Source organism: Artibeus jamaicensis, unplaced genomic scaffold (genome assembly GCF_021234435.1).
Source record: "Artibeus jamaicensis isolate MK-2021 breed Jamaican fruit bat unplaced genomic scaffold, CSHL_Jam_final contig_793, whole genome shotgun sequence".
Lineage (NCBI taxonomy): Eukaryota > Metazoa > Chordata > Mammalia > Chiroptera > Phyllostomidae > Artibeus > Artibeus jamaicensis.
In genome coordinates, this window is record NW_026521975.1 from 12,327,304 (window position 1) to 12,343,284 (window position 15,981).

The 15,981-nt window shown below is 50.9% G+C and overlaps 1 protein-coding gene across 1 annotated transcript in view; it reads left to right on the plus strand.

The window, feature by feature from the left end:
• Positions 1-2,142: 2,142 nt before the first annotated feature.
• Positions 2,143-15,981, plus strand: part of ITGB5 (integrin subunit beta 5) — a 112,835-nt gene continuing 98,996 nt past the window's right edge. Inside the window, exons 1-2 of the mRNA XM_037132133.2 lie at positions 2,143-2,642; positions 10,742-10,827. Of these exons, the coding sequence (XP_036988028.2) occupies positions 2,573-2,642; positions 10,742-10,827 (156 nt within the window). The 5' untranslated portion in view covers positions 2,143-2,572. The remainder of the gene's footprint in view (positions 2,643-10,741; positions 10,828-15,981) is intronic.

Sequence of the window (15,981 nt, forward strand, 5' to 3'; positions counted from 1 at the left end):
CCACTTTATGTAGATACTACCATTTCTTTATCCATTCATCTGTTAATGGACATTAAGTTGCTTCCATCTTTTGGCGACTGTGAATAATGCTGCTGTGAACATAGGTGTGCAAATACCTGTTTGAATCTGTTTTCAATTTCTGGGTATGGGTCAGATGGTAATTCTATGTTTCACTTTTCCTGGAACTAGCCTTATTTTAAAACCAATAAGAAACAAAGTTTCTCCAGGTTATCTATGCACAAACCTTGAGAGCCAAACGCAATCTAACCAGAAGCCTCCTTTAGGCCCCAAAGCTCAGCAATGATCAGAAATGGGATATTCCCGTGGCAGCCGCAAGAGAAACTCTTCCAGTGACTGTGGGAAGTACTGCTTGCCTTATCTCCCTTCAGAGGGGGCATCAGTGCACCCTGACTTTGAGAGAAAGTCACAGCATTTGAAGAGCACTTCCATCCTCCAGCTTGATAAACAGAATGAAGGGTTCCTAGACAGGAAAAAAGCTACAAACCAGAAAGCAAAAGCTGCAGAGGAATTAGAAAAGGCATCTCCAAACCAGTTCTAAGATGATAGAGCATGGAAGAGTGTTGTCATCACTTGGGATTCAATGGATTATAGCAGGTCTGGGCAAGTGGGAAACTACCAGGTGGGACAGGATGAGGGCAGATTTGATTGCAGCTCTTTCCAGGTGCAGGTCCAGGTAAATAGGGGTCTGTGTTGGTCTGAACAGTGAAGCACCTTGTTGGGGTGGGGAAGTTGATGCACAGAAGATCAGACACCACAGGGCCTAAACTTTGGGGATGCCTGATAAATGCAACTTATTATTATATTTAATGCAATACTTACCCAGTTTATGAAACTGAACCTTCTTCTATCTAATCCATGCTTTATAACCCTGCCAGATGAATCTTTGAAAATCACCGCCTTGCAAACGATACCTCTCAGTTCAAACTCTTTTACTTCCCATTATTTATAATCCTTGCCTCTCAAGGTTGGGTAAGAATAGCCCAAGGCCACGCTCCCCAATGGCAGAAAGACCCATGATAAACTCCGCCACCTCAGCAGCACCAATGGTAGTAGAAAAATCTTTGGAGACAAGCATGACTTTTACTTCAGAACAAACAAAGACATGTTACAGAGTAAATGATAGCTGTCTGCAGGTTAGGAATGAAACACTGGCCTTCTGGGCTTGAGGGCACCATCCCGGTAGAGTTGATGGTGGTGATGGGAGCCGTCTGTCCAACTGGTTCCTGAGCTGCAAAGGCCAGGTCCCTCCTTACTGCTTTTGTTTTTAGTTAAAGCATCCTGAACTTTTGGACAAGGCAGCCCATATCTGTGCAGTGTGCTGCTTTCTTCTACCTTCCAGTGTTAACCCATTCATCAGTCCCGCTCAGACCCACCCGGTCCTTCACATGCGCTGTCAGGGGTAGTAGCTCTCCACTCCCACTCCTCTCCATTAATTTCAGAACCAGTTTAGATGTAAACGATAAAGTGTAATTTCGACCAAGCAGCTGTTTTTAAGGTTATCTATTTAATGTCAATGATAAGGTGAAACCCTGTGCATCTGTTTTTATCAGTTTGGCTTCCCGGAAACCGCCAGTGTGTCCAGATAAGAAAACCAATGAATAGCAGCACCTGGGCCAGTCACAAAGCCTCAAAGGAGCAAAACATTAATGAGGAAAAAGTGGGCTCCACGTCCCACAAGCCCTCACTTTCCCATCAAGTTTTCCGCCTCAAGGTTACACGCGCAGAAGCCTTCGTCCCTCCTCCGGAGAGCGCGGGGCTGGAGGCGCGGCTTTGGGAGGAGACAGCCACGGTACCTGCTCTCCGTCCTTAAGTCCAGCCACCCAAAGTAATCTGTGCTCCTGGGTTGGAGAGTGCCCCGCCCCCTTCCGGTAGCGTCCGGCTGCAGAGAAATCGGAGCCGGACCCCATCCAGCGATTTAGAACCCCCGCCCCTAGTGCGCCGGAAAGGACTTCCACCTGGACGCCCGCCGCCTGGCGTCCGGGGCGAGTCCCCGCGCGGGGCGGAGCCTGCGGGGCTGGGAGTTCGCGCCGCCCCGCCCCGCCGTAAACTGACCGTGTGGCAGCCCGGCGGGGGCCTGGAAGGGGAGAGAAAGGGAGGGGGAAAAGGGGAGGAAAGTGGAGCTCGGAGGACCGGCGGGAGGAAGGGAAGGGGCGGAGGCGAAGTGTGTGCTGGCGCACTGGGGAACCTCCAGTCGCGCGGGGCGCGCCCGGGAGTCCTAGTTGCGGTCGCCGCGCCTAGCCAGCCCCTCCCCTATCCGGAGCCGCCCTCTGGGGCCGCCCTGAGCAGCGACACCCTAGACGTCCCGGCCGGTGAGCCGAGGCTAAGGCAGACCCAGTACTCCGCTTACTGCAAGACGGGAGGGATGGTGGCGGCAGGGCGCGGGCCAGCGCAGCCGCTACCGACTCCCACCCGGCCCCGATCACTGTGAGTCCCGGCTGCGCGCTGGGCATGCGGCTGTGCCCCCAAGCCCTCGGACCCCGCGCACCAGCCGCGAACGCACCCCTCCTCGGAGTCCGCAGCCTGCACGGCTGCTGAGGCGGGTGCCCCCACCATGCCACGGGCCGGGGCGCCTCTGTACGCCTGCCTCCTTGGGCTCTGCGCCCTCGTTCCCAGGCTCCCAGGTAAGCCGCGCCGCCCACTGTGCAAAACTTTGTTGCACACAGAGCCATCGCAGGCGTCTTGGAGGGGTTGGGACGGGAGGCAGTGCCGGAGCGTGGAAAGCGTCTACTGAGCCCTCCCAGGTGGGCGGGCGGGCGGCCCAGGCTTGGCGTCAAGGGGGGCTTCCGAAAAGCGTGCGTCACTCGGTGCAATCCCGCCTGGCTGTCGGTCGCCGGTTCCTTCCCTGGCTGCGGAGAATTCCCTTCCTGTGTAAACAGCCTTACCAGTTTGCTGACCCAGCCCGCGTGCGCCCGCGCCCAGTGCGCGGGAGGGCCGCAGCCGCCCCTGCGTTGGAGCTGGGGCTCTACACTCCCTGGCACAAAGCAGCCCTTGTGACCCGCCGGGGCTAGCGGGCTGCTGGGAGGCGCCGAGTGATACCTCCGCTGCCCTGGTCCCCGGACGGCGAAGGGCAGTTAGAGGTGCGAGACCTGAAATCTTCGCCGGAGCCAATGCAGGGGCACACATATCCCGGAGGGCATGTCTCCTGGAACTGCGGGTGCTCGGGGTTCCAAAGCGAATCCGAGAGTTTCACTGCGCCCAGGCCCACCGCCTTTCTTTGAAGATATAATCCGTCTGCTTCCTCCCCCCAGGAAACAGCAAACCCGAGGGGAGACCCACATCCCAAAGCACAGCCCCACCAGGGACTTCCCCTTCTGATTTGTCTGCCTGACATTATTCCGCGATTTGCAAACATTCTGTGCTGCGCAATCCCCAACTCTAGAGGATTCTGGAGCAGAGGGCAGGGTGTGCGTGTGATTGATTTTATTAGCGCGACACTGCGTGGACTCGCTGCAGTGTGTTACCTGCTTTAAGTTTTCCGATTTGGGAGAGGGCTGGATGTGGCACTCAGGAAGTTAGGAGGCCCCAGAGGAAGGGTGCTCTCTGTTGGGTGCTTGGGCTTCTAGGCAGAGGACCTACCCCCACCCGCTCCTAAAAAAGCTGGAAGATCCAAACTTCTCTTTTTCCACTAGGGATTGTGTTGGGTGCTCTATTCACTTTCCAGGCCGACGTCCTGGGTTGCTCTAGTGGGCCCAGTGCCCCGCTGAGGAGGGAGGGCAGGGCAGTCTCTCCCACCGTGTCTCATTTACATGAAGGCAGGGCAGGTTTAACCCTGAGAACGCAGGAGAGGTCTGGACAAACAAAAAACTTCTTCCGGCCCTAATTCAAACTTAAAACTGTAGCACGGTATCTTTTATGGGATAATAAACACTCCAGAGCTTGGAATATATTAGTGGTTCTCAAACATCCATGTGGCAACCAGTGCCCCTCCAGTACCCAGGAAAATGCAAAGAAAAAGATGTAGTCATACATTGGAGTGTTTCTTTGCCAAGTAGTTCCTTGCTTCACAAGGATTGTCCTTTAATTTGAAATTCCCCTTTTTTAGTGAGAAACTTATTTTCCTTTAACAATTTAAAGTATTAACAGAGGGTAGTTTTTCATTTTTGGTGAAATAATCTGACAACCCTATATGTCTCCCCTTTTTTATTTTGCTCTTAATGTTCTGTGGAATCAAAAAATTAGGAACTGCTAAAGGAAATGACTTCCAAGTTCCCTTACAGCTTGACATTCTGTGATTGCAATAAAAACTCGTATTTCCAGTTACAAAGAATTTTTCCAATATATTATTTTTCATTTGCATTGTGATTTCTGTTTTTTGAAGTATATGTACATTCTTACAATGATCTTCATTTTTCAGATGGGCTGAAGAAGGTGAATTGACTTGCCCAACCTCCTTGGCCACCAACCTCAGGACTTTTTAAGCTCCAGTGCTTTTTTGTCTTACATGACTCAACTTGGCTGGTAAAAAAGCATTGAGCCTTGGTGGTGTATTTCCAACTCCTTCCGGTTTCCCTTCTGGTTTGCCTCAGAGCTTGGCCAGCCCTTGGTGGACTGGCAGAATGGTGGGAGAGCAAGCCACTTGCTGGCCTCCACATCTGGTCATCTCCCTTTTCTGCCCAGCTGCTTCTCAAGGCTCACAGGGGCTGACTCACATCCCCGTGAGGTCTCCTAGTTTCCCAGTGGTGCTGAGTCAAGTTCAAACATAGTTTGAAACAGTTTTTTTCCCCCCTTTTTCCTTTTCTTTTTTTCTTGGGGCCCTGCAGGTACTTTCTCCAGAGTTTGTTTCTGTCTTGCTACTAGGGACATGATTTGAAAGGAAACCCTTCCTTAGTCAGTGAAGAAAGAAGTGACCTGCAGGGCCAGGCCTGCCTGGGTGTCCCTAGGCCTTTAGCCAAGCTGCCGGTCTGTTGCTTTCACCACACTTTCCTCTCTGCTTAATCCAGCTGGAAACAGACTTTGAATTTAAGGGCACTCATTTCAGACAACTCCGGCAGGCTGACAAAGCCCCTGTCCCAGGCTTATCTTCTGCTCTGCGTATGGTATCATCCCACGGCGAGAGCCTTGGACAGGACGTACGTTTTGGTATTCCCTCTGAACCAGGGGAGGGTGTCTCTGGGCTGGGGCCCTTGCCTTCTAAGGAGCGGGGAATGTGCCATGATCTCACTGTCGGACTAGAGTCATGTTTGCTATTACAGTGTATCATTTTTTAAAATGTTTTTTTAGTGATGCCCTGAAAATTAGAAGGCTCTAAGCCCTGAGAGCACCCTTTAGTCTAGTTAGTGGGCTCCTGGTGGCAGCGCGCCCTCCCACCCCCACTTTCCTTGGTCTGTGACGGGGCGGTTGGAATTTGGCTGTGGGTTTGCAGCTCTCTTCAGTCAGACACAGGTTTAGTGGTGCAGGACAAGAAAATGCACACGGGGGCTTGGTGTGTGGACTGCTGTTTACCCTAGGTATTTATATTTTAGCTCCATCATCCTTGAATTAGGGGCTTTTTATTAAGGGGATTGAAGCAGAAGAGGGCAGGGTCTAATTAGCTCTAATTAGTATTCCTCTCCTGCTTGTTCTCCATGCTTGTTTGGCTCCTGAGGCAACAGGAGGATTAAAATATCTAAGTAGTTGGCAAAGCCCCCTTGTGCCTGCTTGCCCTGGTAACTACTTTTTCTTCTTCAGCTTTTTGTGGACATACTCTGAGAAGTTTTAACGATATCAGCAACTTGGATAATTGCGTAGTACTGAAATAAGAGTATCCTTTCGCATGGGGGTGTGCAGCTGGGTTCATGGGGGTCTCTTCACGGGTATTTTCCCTTAGCTGGGCCTGAGGGCTTCGGAAATCTACGGCTATGGTTTGTTTTCTTTCTTTCCCGTTGGAATGGGATTAATGGCCTTTGTGAATGTAAAGGAACACTTTATAGGTGCCCACTTGTTTGTGAGGTTTCTTGCTTCTGTTGAATGCGGGGCTTGATTCCTGGGCTGCACCATGGAAAGACAGGCTGGTCACGTCTCCCGTGGCAGGTGTCCGGAGGGGCTGTCGTGGGCTGCCTTCTCCTTACTGGTTTCCCTCCCAGTACAGAAGCTGGGACCAGCTTCTGGTCCCTCAAGTTATTCTCAACTCTGGCTCAGAGTGAGCCTGTTAAAACTCAACTCAGGTCACGTCACTCTGCCTAAAACCCTCTCATGGCTTTCAAAAGTCCTGATGGTATCCTGCCAGGCGCTCCGTGGACTCTCCCTCCCCCCACCGACCTCCCTCCCTGACTTTATTTATTTATTTATTTTACCACTTCCCTCCCGGCACACACTTCACTCCAGCAGCCTGATGCTGCCAGGAATCCTCTCTCAGGGATGCAGGGCGGCTTCCTCTACCTTCTCTCAGTCGTTTCCTGCTGAGTTTTCCCCGGCCACTCCCAGCGAAGGCTGCAGCCTCCTGCCCCACCTTCTTCCTACCTCCTTTCCTTCCATAATTATTCTTAGTGCTCATCACCATCTAATCTACTTGCTGCCCATGCTGTTGTCTATCTTCCCCCACAGAGTGTCCCTGCAGCCTGGACGTAAGTTCAGTGAGACAGGGAGTTTTATCAGTATTATTCATGTCTCTCTCTGTGCCTAGAACAGTGTCGGATTCGAGCTTGTTGAATGCATAGATGGTGGGGGCGGGGGGGGGTGGGCTTGTCCCATCCTGACACCCCCCCCCCCCGCCTTCTACAACTAGCTTTGAGGTCAGGAAGAATCCCCGTAGCTTTTTAGGAAGAAACATTCTCAGAGAGAGAGAACCCATTTAAATGTCAAGATTTGGGGGAGGCAAGAGTCTCTAATAGAGACCAATTAGTTGAATTGTTTGCATGAAGATGCTGAGGCCCGGGAAGGGAAGGTGACTTGTGCAAGGTCATGTAACCAGTAAATGACAGAACAGGCACTCAGATCATCCGTGCCCAGATGCGCTTTCCTCATCACATAATTCCAGCCCAAACGTCCTTCCCTCTGTGACAGCTTCTCTGCATCCCTCGGGTGGAGCGGGGTGTCCTTCCCTTGGCTCATCGTGCACATGCGGACCGCATGGGGTCTGTCTCAGCTGCTACGAGGTGAATTGCCCTCGTCCCACACACCTTGGTCCCTGATACAGCCACGTGCGTCCCAGGGAGGGTGTCCGCCCTATGTACTCATTATGCTTTTCCCACCATCCCAACTGCAGAACGTCACGTCTCATCTCCCCCCAGCCAGCGGGGCCGCTTGTCTTGGTAGTCACGTTTGTTATCCCACTGAATGTTTTGGATCAGGAAACTTCACCTGCTGGATATGTGCTTCAGTAGTTGTTTTCTGACCTTGGACATGTGTGCTGGGAAGAGGCAGAATAGAGAGGGCTGGCCTGGACTGTGTGTGGGGGAGGAGGGGAAGGCAGGAAGGGTTGGATCGGAAGAAAGAAACATTTCATGTATGAAATGAATGATTTGAAGGAATGATTGGCCGGACACGATAGCCTTCTGGGCACGATTGATGAAGGAGGGGTGAGTCAATGAGCTTCAGAGGGAGAGCATATTTTTAGATTACGGTTTGCAGTAAACCCCTGGCTTCAGAGAGCTGCCGGCAGTTGAAATTGAGTTGGGAATCGTCACTGTGCAAACAGCTACTAAGAAGAGATGTGGCCACCTTCTGGACTGCTGGTGCCAGTTTCCGTGACCCAGACACAGCACTCCGACATTTATGACCTCCAGCTATTTAGCTTTTTATTCATTGCTTCCTTCCTTTCAAAATGCTATTGGTGCCCAGTGACTCATCCAGCTCGATCCAGGCTGTCTGAAATATTAATAGGTGGAGAGAGGAGGAATGCCAAAGGGAGTGCCTCCAGCGCCGGGACACGTGTCAGCCCGCAGCCTGTGCCTTTGTGCCTGGAGTGCCATCTGCCTCCTGGTACCTGGCAGGCTGTGGGCTCTTGGGGAACAAGGTCCGGGTCACTCATCTCTGCCTCTAGCATCCTGTAGGCCACTGCTTGGAACACTTAGTGCAGATTTCCTTGAATTTGAATTTGTTCCAACAACAACCTAATTTTAGAGGAATCGTTTTGAGCGCAGTAACACTGCTTTACTGATGTGCCCATGAAGGTGCAATAATGAAAACAAACAGCGATGCCATGTGATAAATGGGTTACGGTTACTCACTGTGTTTGCATGCCAGACGTCTGTCGCATGTGAGCCTCTTCAGGGCTGTGTCTGAGATCTTTTAGGCTGGCAGAGCAGAGACCAGAGCCCAGTCTGATCGGGGTCAGAACCACGGAGCCCAGGACTCTCCCACCCGAGTTCCCAGAGCTCAGCGATGAGGATGAGGCGGTGGTAGTTAGAAGGTGGTGGTTGTGAGTCTTTGTGGTTTGGAGCAGAGGTATAAATAAGATATCTGATCTCAGGTTTCTTTCTGATCAAAGGCCTGTTGGAGATGCCTTCCAGAAGACATTGGAACTCGCTGGTCACGTGGCTGTGAGTCTGGGGTGGGCAGGGACCACTGGGCAGGTGCCCTGTGTGGGCCCTTGCTGGCTAGCACGCTTTCTGACCTTTTTCTTGTAGACCGGCCTCCTTGTTTCAAGTCACCTCCTCTTGTTTTTCATGTTTTCATCTATAAAATGAGGTGGCTAGCTCATCTGAGAACAGTGCAGTTGCAAGGGTCTGTAGTCCCATGACTTTTAATGTCGTACAGCAAAGCGGCCGGCTCACCGCCGGCCGAGTGCGTGTTTGGTGAGCCAAGGAGAGCAGGAGGAAAGTCCCTTTCGTTCTAGATTTGATCGCTCCCCCCTCCGAGGGCAGTTTCTGACAGGTAAGGGAACTTAACCAGAAAACTGGCATTTTGAAACTTACCCTGCACACATCCCTTTTTTAAGGGCTTCTGTGACTATTTAAACACTGCCGAAAGCAGGAGGCAGGCAGGATTCTAAGGTTTCCTTGGTCAGCGTGTGGACCTGGGATGGCTCCTCCTGCTCCGATGAGGTCACGCACCCTGGTTGGTCCCAGCTTGTTTCTCCTGGAACTGGAACGTGTGCTCTGAGTCCAGGGCTGGGCTCAGCGGGCCCTGCTGCGGGCTTGGCGGAGAGATGGTGTCTGAGCAACACCAGCTCCGTGGGTGTGAGGCAGGGGTCCCAACACAGTGAGGGCTGGTGGGGGTGGGGGGCCCCAGGTTCCGGGCTGTGTTCTGTGACTGGTGGAAACCGTGGCTTTCACCCTCAAAGCCTCCTCACACCCCTTCTTCCCAGCGCTCAGGTCCTGCCAGTTTTCCCTCCCTCCTGCTCCAGCAACCATGTTTATCCCTCTAACAGTGTACCATCCCGTGTCACCCGATTTCCGTGGGTTTTTTCTTCTAGTGACAAAGGAGACACAAGGAGTTAAAATGAGCCAATTCGAAAATGCTAGGGTTTCAAGATGGCTTAAAATAAATGTCATGATGGTGTTTAGTGGAGATAGGGAACTATCACCACCTACCCATGTTTTCTTCCACTCTCCCTTTTTCATGTTTGACTCTTTCCCCGCTTATTGTCTGAGTCCTTCTTCCTGTGGCCGGTGGTGCGGGTTTTCCTTATTCCGTCCACTGTGCCTCAGGCAGTGACCAGGAGAGACCAGCGGGTCTGTTAGTGCCGTGAGCACCAAACAGACTCATTTCCATTCAGAGAAAAACCATCAAGTTCTGTTCCTGGTCGAAAGAAATCTGTCCCGATGTTTCGCAGAGGAAGGAAGACACAGGGATGATGTGCTTCTTCAAGCGCCCTGTGCTGAGGGGCGGGAAGGGGAGCCGGGTGTCGAAATGGGAGGGAGGGAGGAGAGGGAGGGAGTGGTCTTAACGTCAACACCACAGTCAACACCACAGTCAACACCACAGTCAACACCACAGTCGAGTCTGCCTCAGGGGGCCTTCCCCAGATTAATGGCTGGGGGAGGTGACCTGGGTTTGAAATAAGTAACTTTTACAACACTAACGCAGTTTCCTTCTAATCTTGGTTTCTGATTTTTTTAAAAAGTAGGGATGGGCTTTGAATTGGATCAAATGCCTTTTTGTTACCTAGTGAGGTGAGGACATGGTTTGTCTTATTTGACCTACTAGCAGATACATTGAATTAGTGGATTTCCTTTATTTTTTTAACTTTTTTTTTTGAAGTTTTTAGAGAGCGTGAACCATCAATTTGTTACTCCACTTATTTACACATTCATTGCTTGATTTTTGTATATGCCCTCAGTGGTGACTGAACCCTCAATCCTTCCTTATTGCGATGATACTCTAACCAGCTGAGATACCGGGCCAGGGCCTGGATTTCCTTGATCTTAACCCAGCATTACATTCCTGGGCTATGTTTTTCTTTAAGAACTGTGCTGGCTTGTTTTGGTACACTATGGATTTGGTGTGATACCACCTGATTTAGGATTTTACTTTTTTTTTTTTGGTCATTTTGGCTGAATTAAATGCAAAGGACCTGTGTTCCCCCAGGGAGAGCCTGTTGTAACAGGGAAGGGTCTGGAGATCCACGTGGGCCCAGCAGAAGAAATGGGAGTTGAATGCTCCGTGGGTGCTTCAGAAATGTCAGCGCTTAGCTTCAGCCCGTGAGCCTTGACCTGCAGTCAGCAACAGGGCCTGCACCCCGCAGCCTCACCGAGGCCCCCTGATAAAAAGGAAGTGACTCCTCCCCTCCCATTCAAAAGCCTCATCAGTCGGGATTAGAGCCAGGAACTAATTAGTGCATCTCCATCCTGCTTTAAAGGTCTCAACAGATGCACTAGTGGAAGTGCCACCTCTTGTGAAGAATGTCTGCTAATCCACCCAAAATGTGCCTGGTGCTCCAAAGAGGTATGTGGGCAGTGGGGGAGGGGGAGGAAGAAGGACTGCTCTGGGGGGCAGGGAGGGGGCGGGCTGTGCCATAGCACACGAGTTGATTGTACGGATAAAGTGTGTGCAGATTCTGCGAGCTGCCTTTTCCTCTTTATCCCATGGGATGACAAGAGAAAAGCCGCATTTTAGCATGATCCGTTAAATTGGCTCTCTAGCCAGTGTTGAGAGTTTTCTATTTTTGGGAAACAAGGCTGTCCTTTCCTTTTGGTGGGGGGTGCCTGTTATGACTCTTGTATAGTTTTCTGCTGTTTAGGCAGAGACCTGAGCTTGTGCAGCGAGCTCGTTGCATAACAATTCAAAACAAGCCTGGCTGAGTGACATGCTGGTCACCTTCACGTGGCTTACGTAAGGATGAATGGAGTATCATGCCCTGGCCTTTATGGAATGATTTTATTAAAAGTAATAGCTGCTGTTTCTTCAAGCCCTAGGAAGGAGTGTAAGTTCGGGGTGGTGATAAGCAGACCGCCGTCCTAAAGTAGTATAAATGTCAAGGTTGGTGGGCTCATTGAGGAAGATCAATTTCTAAACTTTCTGTCTTAAAGAAAATTTCTTGGTCATTTTTTTAAACTGTGGCTAGAGCCACGGAGCATAAGCCCTTCTTGCACTTGTGCACAGTTCAGGTTATTTTTGAAAGAACCCAAAGCTTGGCATTTTAGACTGTCTCTACCTCTGCCGTTCAGCGGGGCCTGAATTCAGTGGCTGTGAGGAAGACCGAGAGTTGGCCCCTGAGAGGTCGGGCTTTGCCTCAGAGGTCAAGGGAGTTCTTCAGCCTGCACTGGCTGCAGATGGTCTGTGGGGACTCCTACCAGATGCTACACTGTGTACATGGTGTCTGATCATCACAGCGGCTCTGTCAGGTGGGTTCAGGTGGGTGGTGGTACACTCCTTTTATTGATGAAAAGTGGGGGCTCAGAGAGGTAAAGCATCTCTTTCCAGGGCACATGATGTTCTGAAACTGGGGTTTGAGTCCGGCTTCTTGGGTTTCTGAGCCAGAGCGTTTCCCAGTAGGCTACACTGCCTCTTACGTGTGACTGTCCCAGAATTTTTTCTAGTAGAGGGTAAGAGTACAACTCGAGGGCTTTGAGAGAAGAATCTCCCCAGTATCTAAACCCTTCACTGAGTCATGTTTAATTAGTGCCTTTGTTATGAATGCTCTTTAAAACCTTTCGCTCCATGGCCACTGCCTGTGTCCCCGCCATCGTCCCTTGCCCACCACCAGCACTTGAGTCAGAGGAAACTACCCGAAGATCCCTAGAGAGCCCTGACTGATGGACATGCGCGTGGTTTTCCCTGTGCGCCTCCTCTTCCTGGAGGGCCTCCTGGCTTTGCACCCCTTCCCCTGAGTAGCACCTTGTCTTCCAATTTTCCAGAAATCAGTCCAAGCCTCATTTACTCTACGAAGACTTGCATGGTTTTCCCCCAACACAGCCATCCATCCCTTCATCCATTCATCTATCTGTCCATCCATTTGATAAGAGAATGCATCTCTTTGATAGGAGAACTCTTTCCACCAGAATATTAGGGCAGGAGTTTTACCTGTATACTCCATTGCCCGTCCAGCACCCAGAATGGACACACAATATTTGCTCAGTAGTTATTGATGGAAGGAGTTCATTAAATGTCTGTTTACGGTGAGTCTGCATGTGCAGGCCCTGACCACTTCTTTGTCTCCCAAACTCCACTCCTTCAGTAGCACTCAGAGACTCTTATTCTGTTCATTTGTTCTCATGCCCGTTCCCTTTGAGAACCTAAACCCCATCTTATTTGTCTCAGCATCCCCAGATCCAGCTAAGAAGCTGGCAGGAATTCATCTTTGATAAAAGAGGCCCACTAAAAAAGACATGGAGTTAGAGGACCAAAGGTTAAGTATCAGTTTTGCCATGGTTTATTCTCAATGTCTTGATACGTAAATGAGTAAGCCACCTCCCACCCTCCGGTGTTTCTGGAAGTATAAGGAGATCGGTGCAGGTGAGGGCGTGTGGGTAGGCTGCTAGTTGGCCAAGCCTCTTGAATGACTGAACGAGAGTCATCCCGAAAACTGCTGTCTTCAGTGGATGTTTTCTCGTGAAATGTGGGCAGTGGGATCTGGACACCAAGATCATTGTCTGCTTTAGGTTTCTTCCTTTCCTGTGTTAGTATTTCCAAGAGTCTGTCGGCCTGATATTGACCGTGAGTGACATTATTCTGAGGAGCTCATCACTGTCCCAAGCCCACTCTTGGGTTCCCTCTCTGGCCTGTTGGGCTCTCTCTCTGCTTAGGTAGAGCCTCATTCTTGGCTTCCAAACTTTCCACGAGGCCTGTGCTGGAATGCAGCTTCCCAGCTTCGTCAGGTAACTTTCCTGGGGACCTGAAGGTGTTTGGGGGAGCAGGGTCTGGAGAGTTCAGGAATGGCTTTGACCAACCCCTGTCCCTTAGCAAGACAGAACGAGTGTGCCTTCTTAACCGTATATCCCGGGACATCACCTAAGAAGTGAGGTGTCTATCTGCCAAGAGCCGTGTGTGTGTATCGAGGGCTCCTACGGAGTGGATGGTGGAGGGCCAGGTCCCCACCCAGTGTGTTCTGGTGGATTCCGATCTGCCAGGATTAATGGCAGCGTACATCCCATCAGGACCCCCTGCTCTAGATCCCACAGTGACGTCCTTATTTCATTGAGGTGGAGGTGGGGCTCCTTACATTTAACGCCCCTGTAACCTAATTCCACCCCTTCCACCCGGTCCGTCCTCCCCTTACTGTGTTCTCCCCCAGGGGTGGAGTTGGAGTCAGCCAGTGTCCTCACGTACGCCAGCACAGCACTGCGCGCTGGTTCTCTGCACCCAGTCCTGCTGCACGGCCCTCTGATCCTGGCTGTCTTGTCTTTGTTTGCTAACACGGTTTGCCAGGTGGCTTCAGACTTACCCTCGGGCTTTACGACCAGAGTTGCTAGACTTGCTCACCTGCTTGGGAGTGAGGATGTGTAGTGGACTGCTCGCCCTCACCTGTCTGCACCGCACACCTGGGCCCCTGTCCCTTGTCCTCCATGACCCCCTGGGCTGTTTCAGCCAGCCTTGACCCCTGCTACTCAGCCAGCTTGAACACTTACGCTGTATGTACTGTGCAACATAAATACACAGCAAACTCGGGCAGCTTATTATCTGTTGTGTTCTTCATTTTTTTAAATCGCCACCCATGGATATGTTTATCAATTAAAAATTTTTTTTTAAATTTTTTAGAGAGGAAGGGAGAGAGAAACATCAATGTGAGAGAAATGTCTATTGGTTGCTTCTTCACACGTCCTGACTGGGGATCAAACCCCCAACCTTTTGGTGCACAGGACAATGCTCCAACCAACTGAGCCACCTGGCCATGGCTGTCTATCCATCATTTTTTTTTAAGTGGAGATTTGCCTCTGTTCCAAGACTCAAGTTTTATAACCCAGCCATCTGTGAAGAGGAATGTACTGGGAAGAATGGGGGGGGGGGGTGGCGCTTTGATGGCAAGGCCTCAGGACAGCTCATGTTACTTCCACCCGCATTTTCCTGTTTAAAACCCAGGCACATCACTAGGCCCAAGTGGGAGGAGAACTGGAGATCTAATCTCACTGTGTGCCCAGGAAGAAAGGGAGGGTGGGTTTGGTCAGCTGGTAGCCTGTGGGCAGGCTGTAGTGCGTGAAGGAGAGGCATCTCGAGGTGACATGGCTGTGGACGGTACAAGCTGCCAAGAAATGGGAAAAAAGGACCCAACAGGCAAGGCCACCCTGTGGGAGGCCTGTGACATGTGGATGGGTGGAAATAGTGTCAGGCGTGGGTGATTTGGGAAGCCTGGGCTGGGGTGAAGAAAGTATTTGCCTTGGAGGTGGACGTGGAGGGGAAGGAATGAAGTCAGTAGGGGTGGAGGCAGGCACATCGCGGCGGGGCTGGAGGAAGGAGACAGGTTAGCGGCTGGGAAAGAGGATGGGCTGACTGGACCTTCTGGGAAGTTACAGCAGCAGGGAAAGTAGAGGTGACATTATCCACGCTTTCCTTTGAGCTGGGGAGAAAAGAGCGTTTACTCTAGCTCACAAATAAAATATAGATTCTTGGAGAGAACATCTCTTTGTGGTCATGAAAGGGATAATCTTGGCCTATTGTAGATGCTTCATAAATATTTATTCAGTGCGTTAGGTCAGCCAGTTGAAGGCTGACAAAGGGATTTCTCTGTCCCCAGGCAGGAAGTGCGTGTGGTAGTGTGTGGCTGGGGCACAGACTTCGGCTTGCGTCACTTACCTTCTTTCTTCCCTCCCCCTTTCTTCCAAACCCATGGGGCTCTGCCAAGCCCGGGCTGCAGCCTTGGCAGGTCAGAGAGCCTGGCCTGGTTGTGTTACAGGAGAAAGGCCAGCCACAGAGGACACCAGCTCCCCACTGGGCCCACTTCTCTGTTTCCAGTTTGCTTCTTCCCTCTTCATCTCAGGGGTTGGCCTGGTTGTCTCAGTTCCTGCTTGGATTCCTCGTCTCCCAGGGCTTGCAGTTTCAAACAAATAAAAATCTGTCCTTGCCCCCAAAGCAACCACCCACAACTTTGGAGGGCTTCAGCCTTCGGCAGGGGTAGGCAGGATGGTGTACAGATGTGACGTAATGACTGTGGCAGAAGAACCTGAATGCACTGGTAGAGACGCTGGACTGCTGTGTTAAGAGCCAGCTGAGCACTGGCCTTCATTGCAGGAAAAGAGATTTTTAAAAAAATATATTTTATTGGTTATATTATTATAGTTGTCTCAATATTTCCCTCTTAGCACCCCCTGCCCTGTACCCCCCCTCTGCCCTGTATCCACCTTCCCTTCAGCAATTCACCTCTTAGTTCATGTCCATGGATCGTGCATGTAAGTTATTTGGCTTCTACATCTCCAATACTGTTCTTACCCTCCCCCTGTCTATTTTGAACCTGCCATCTATGCTACTTATTCTCTGTACCTTTCCCCCCTATTCTCCCACTCTCCCCACTGATAACCTTCCAGATAATCTCCATTTCTGTGATTCTGTTCCTGTTCTGCTTGTTTGTGTAGTTTGGTTTTTTTAGATCCAGTTGTTGATAGTTGTCAATTTGTTCCCATTTTCGTGTTCATATAGTTTTGATTGTTTTCTCAAATAAGTTCCTTT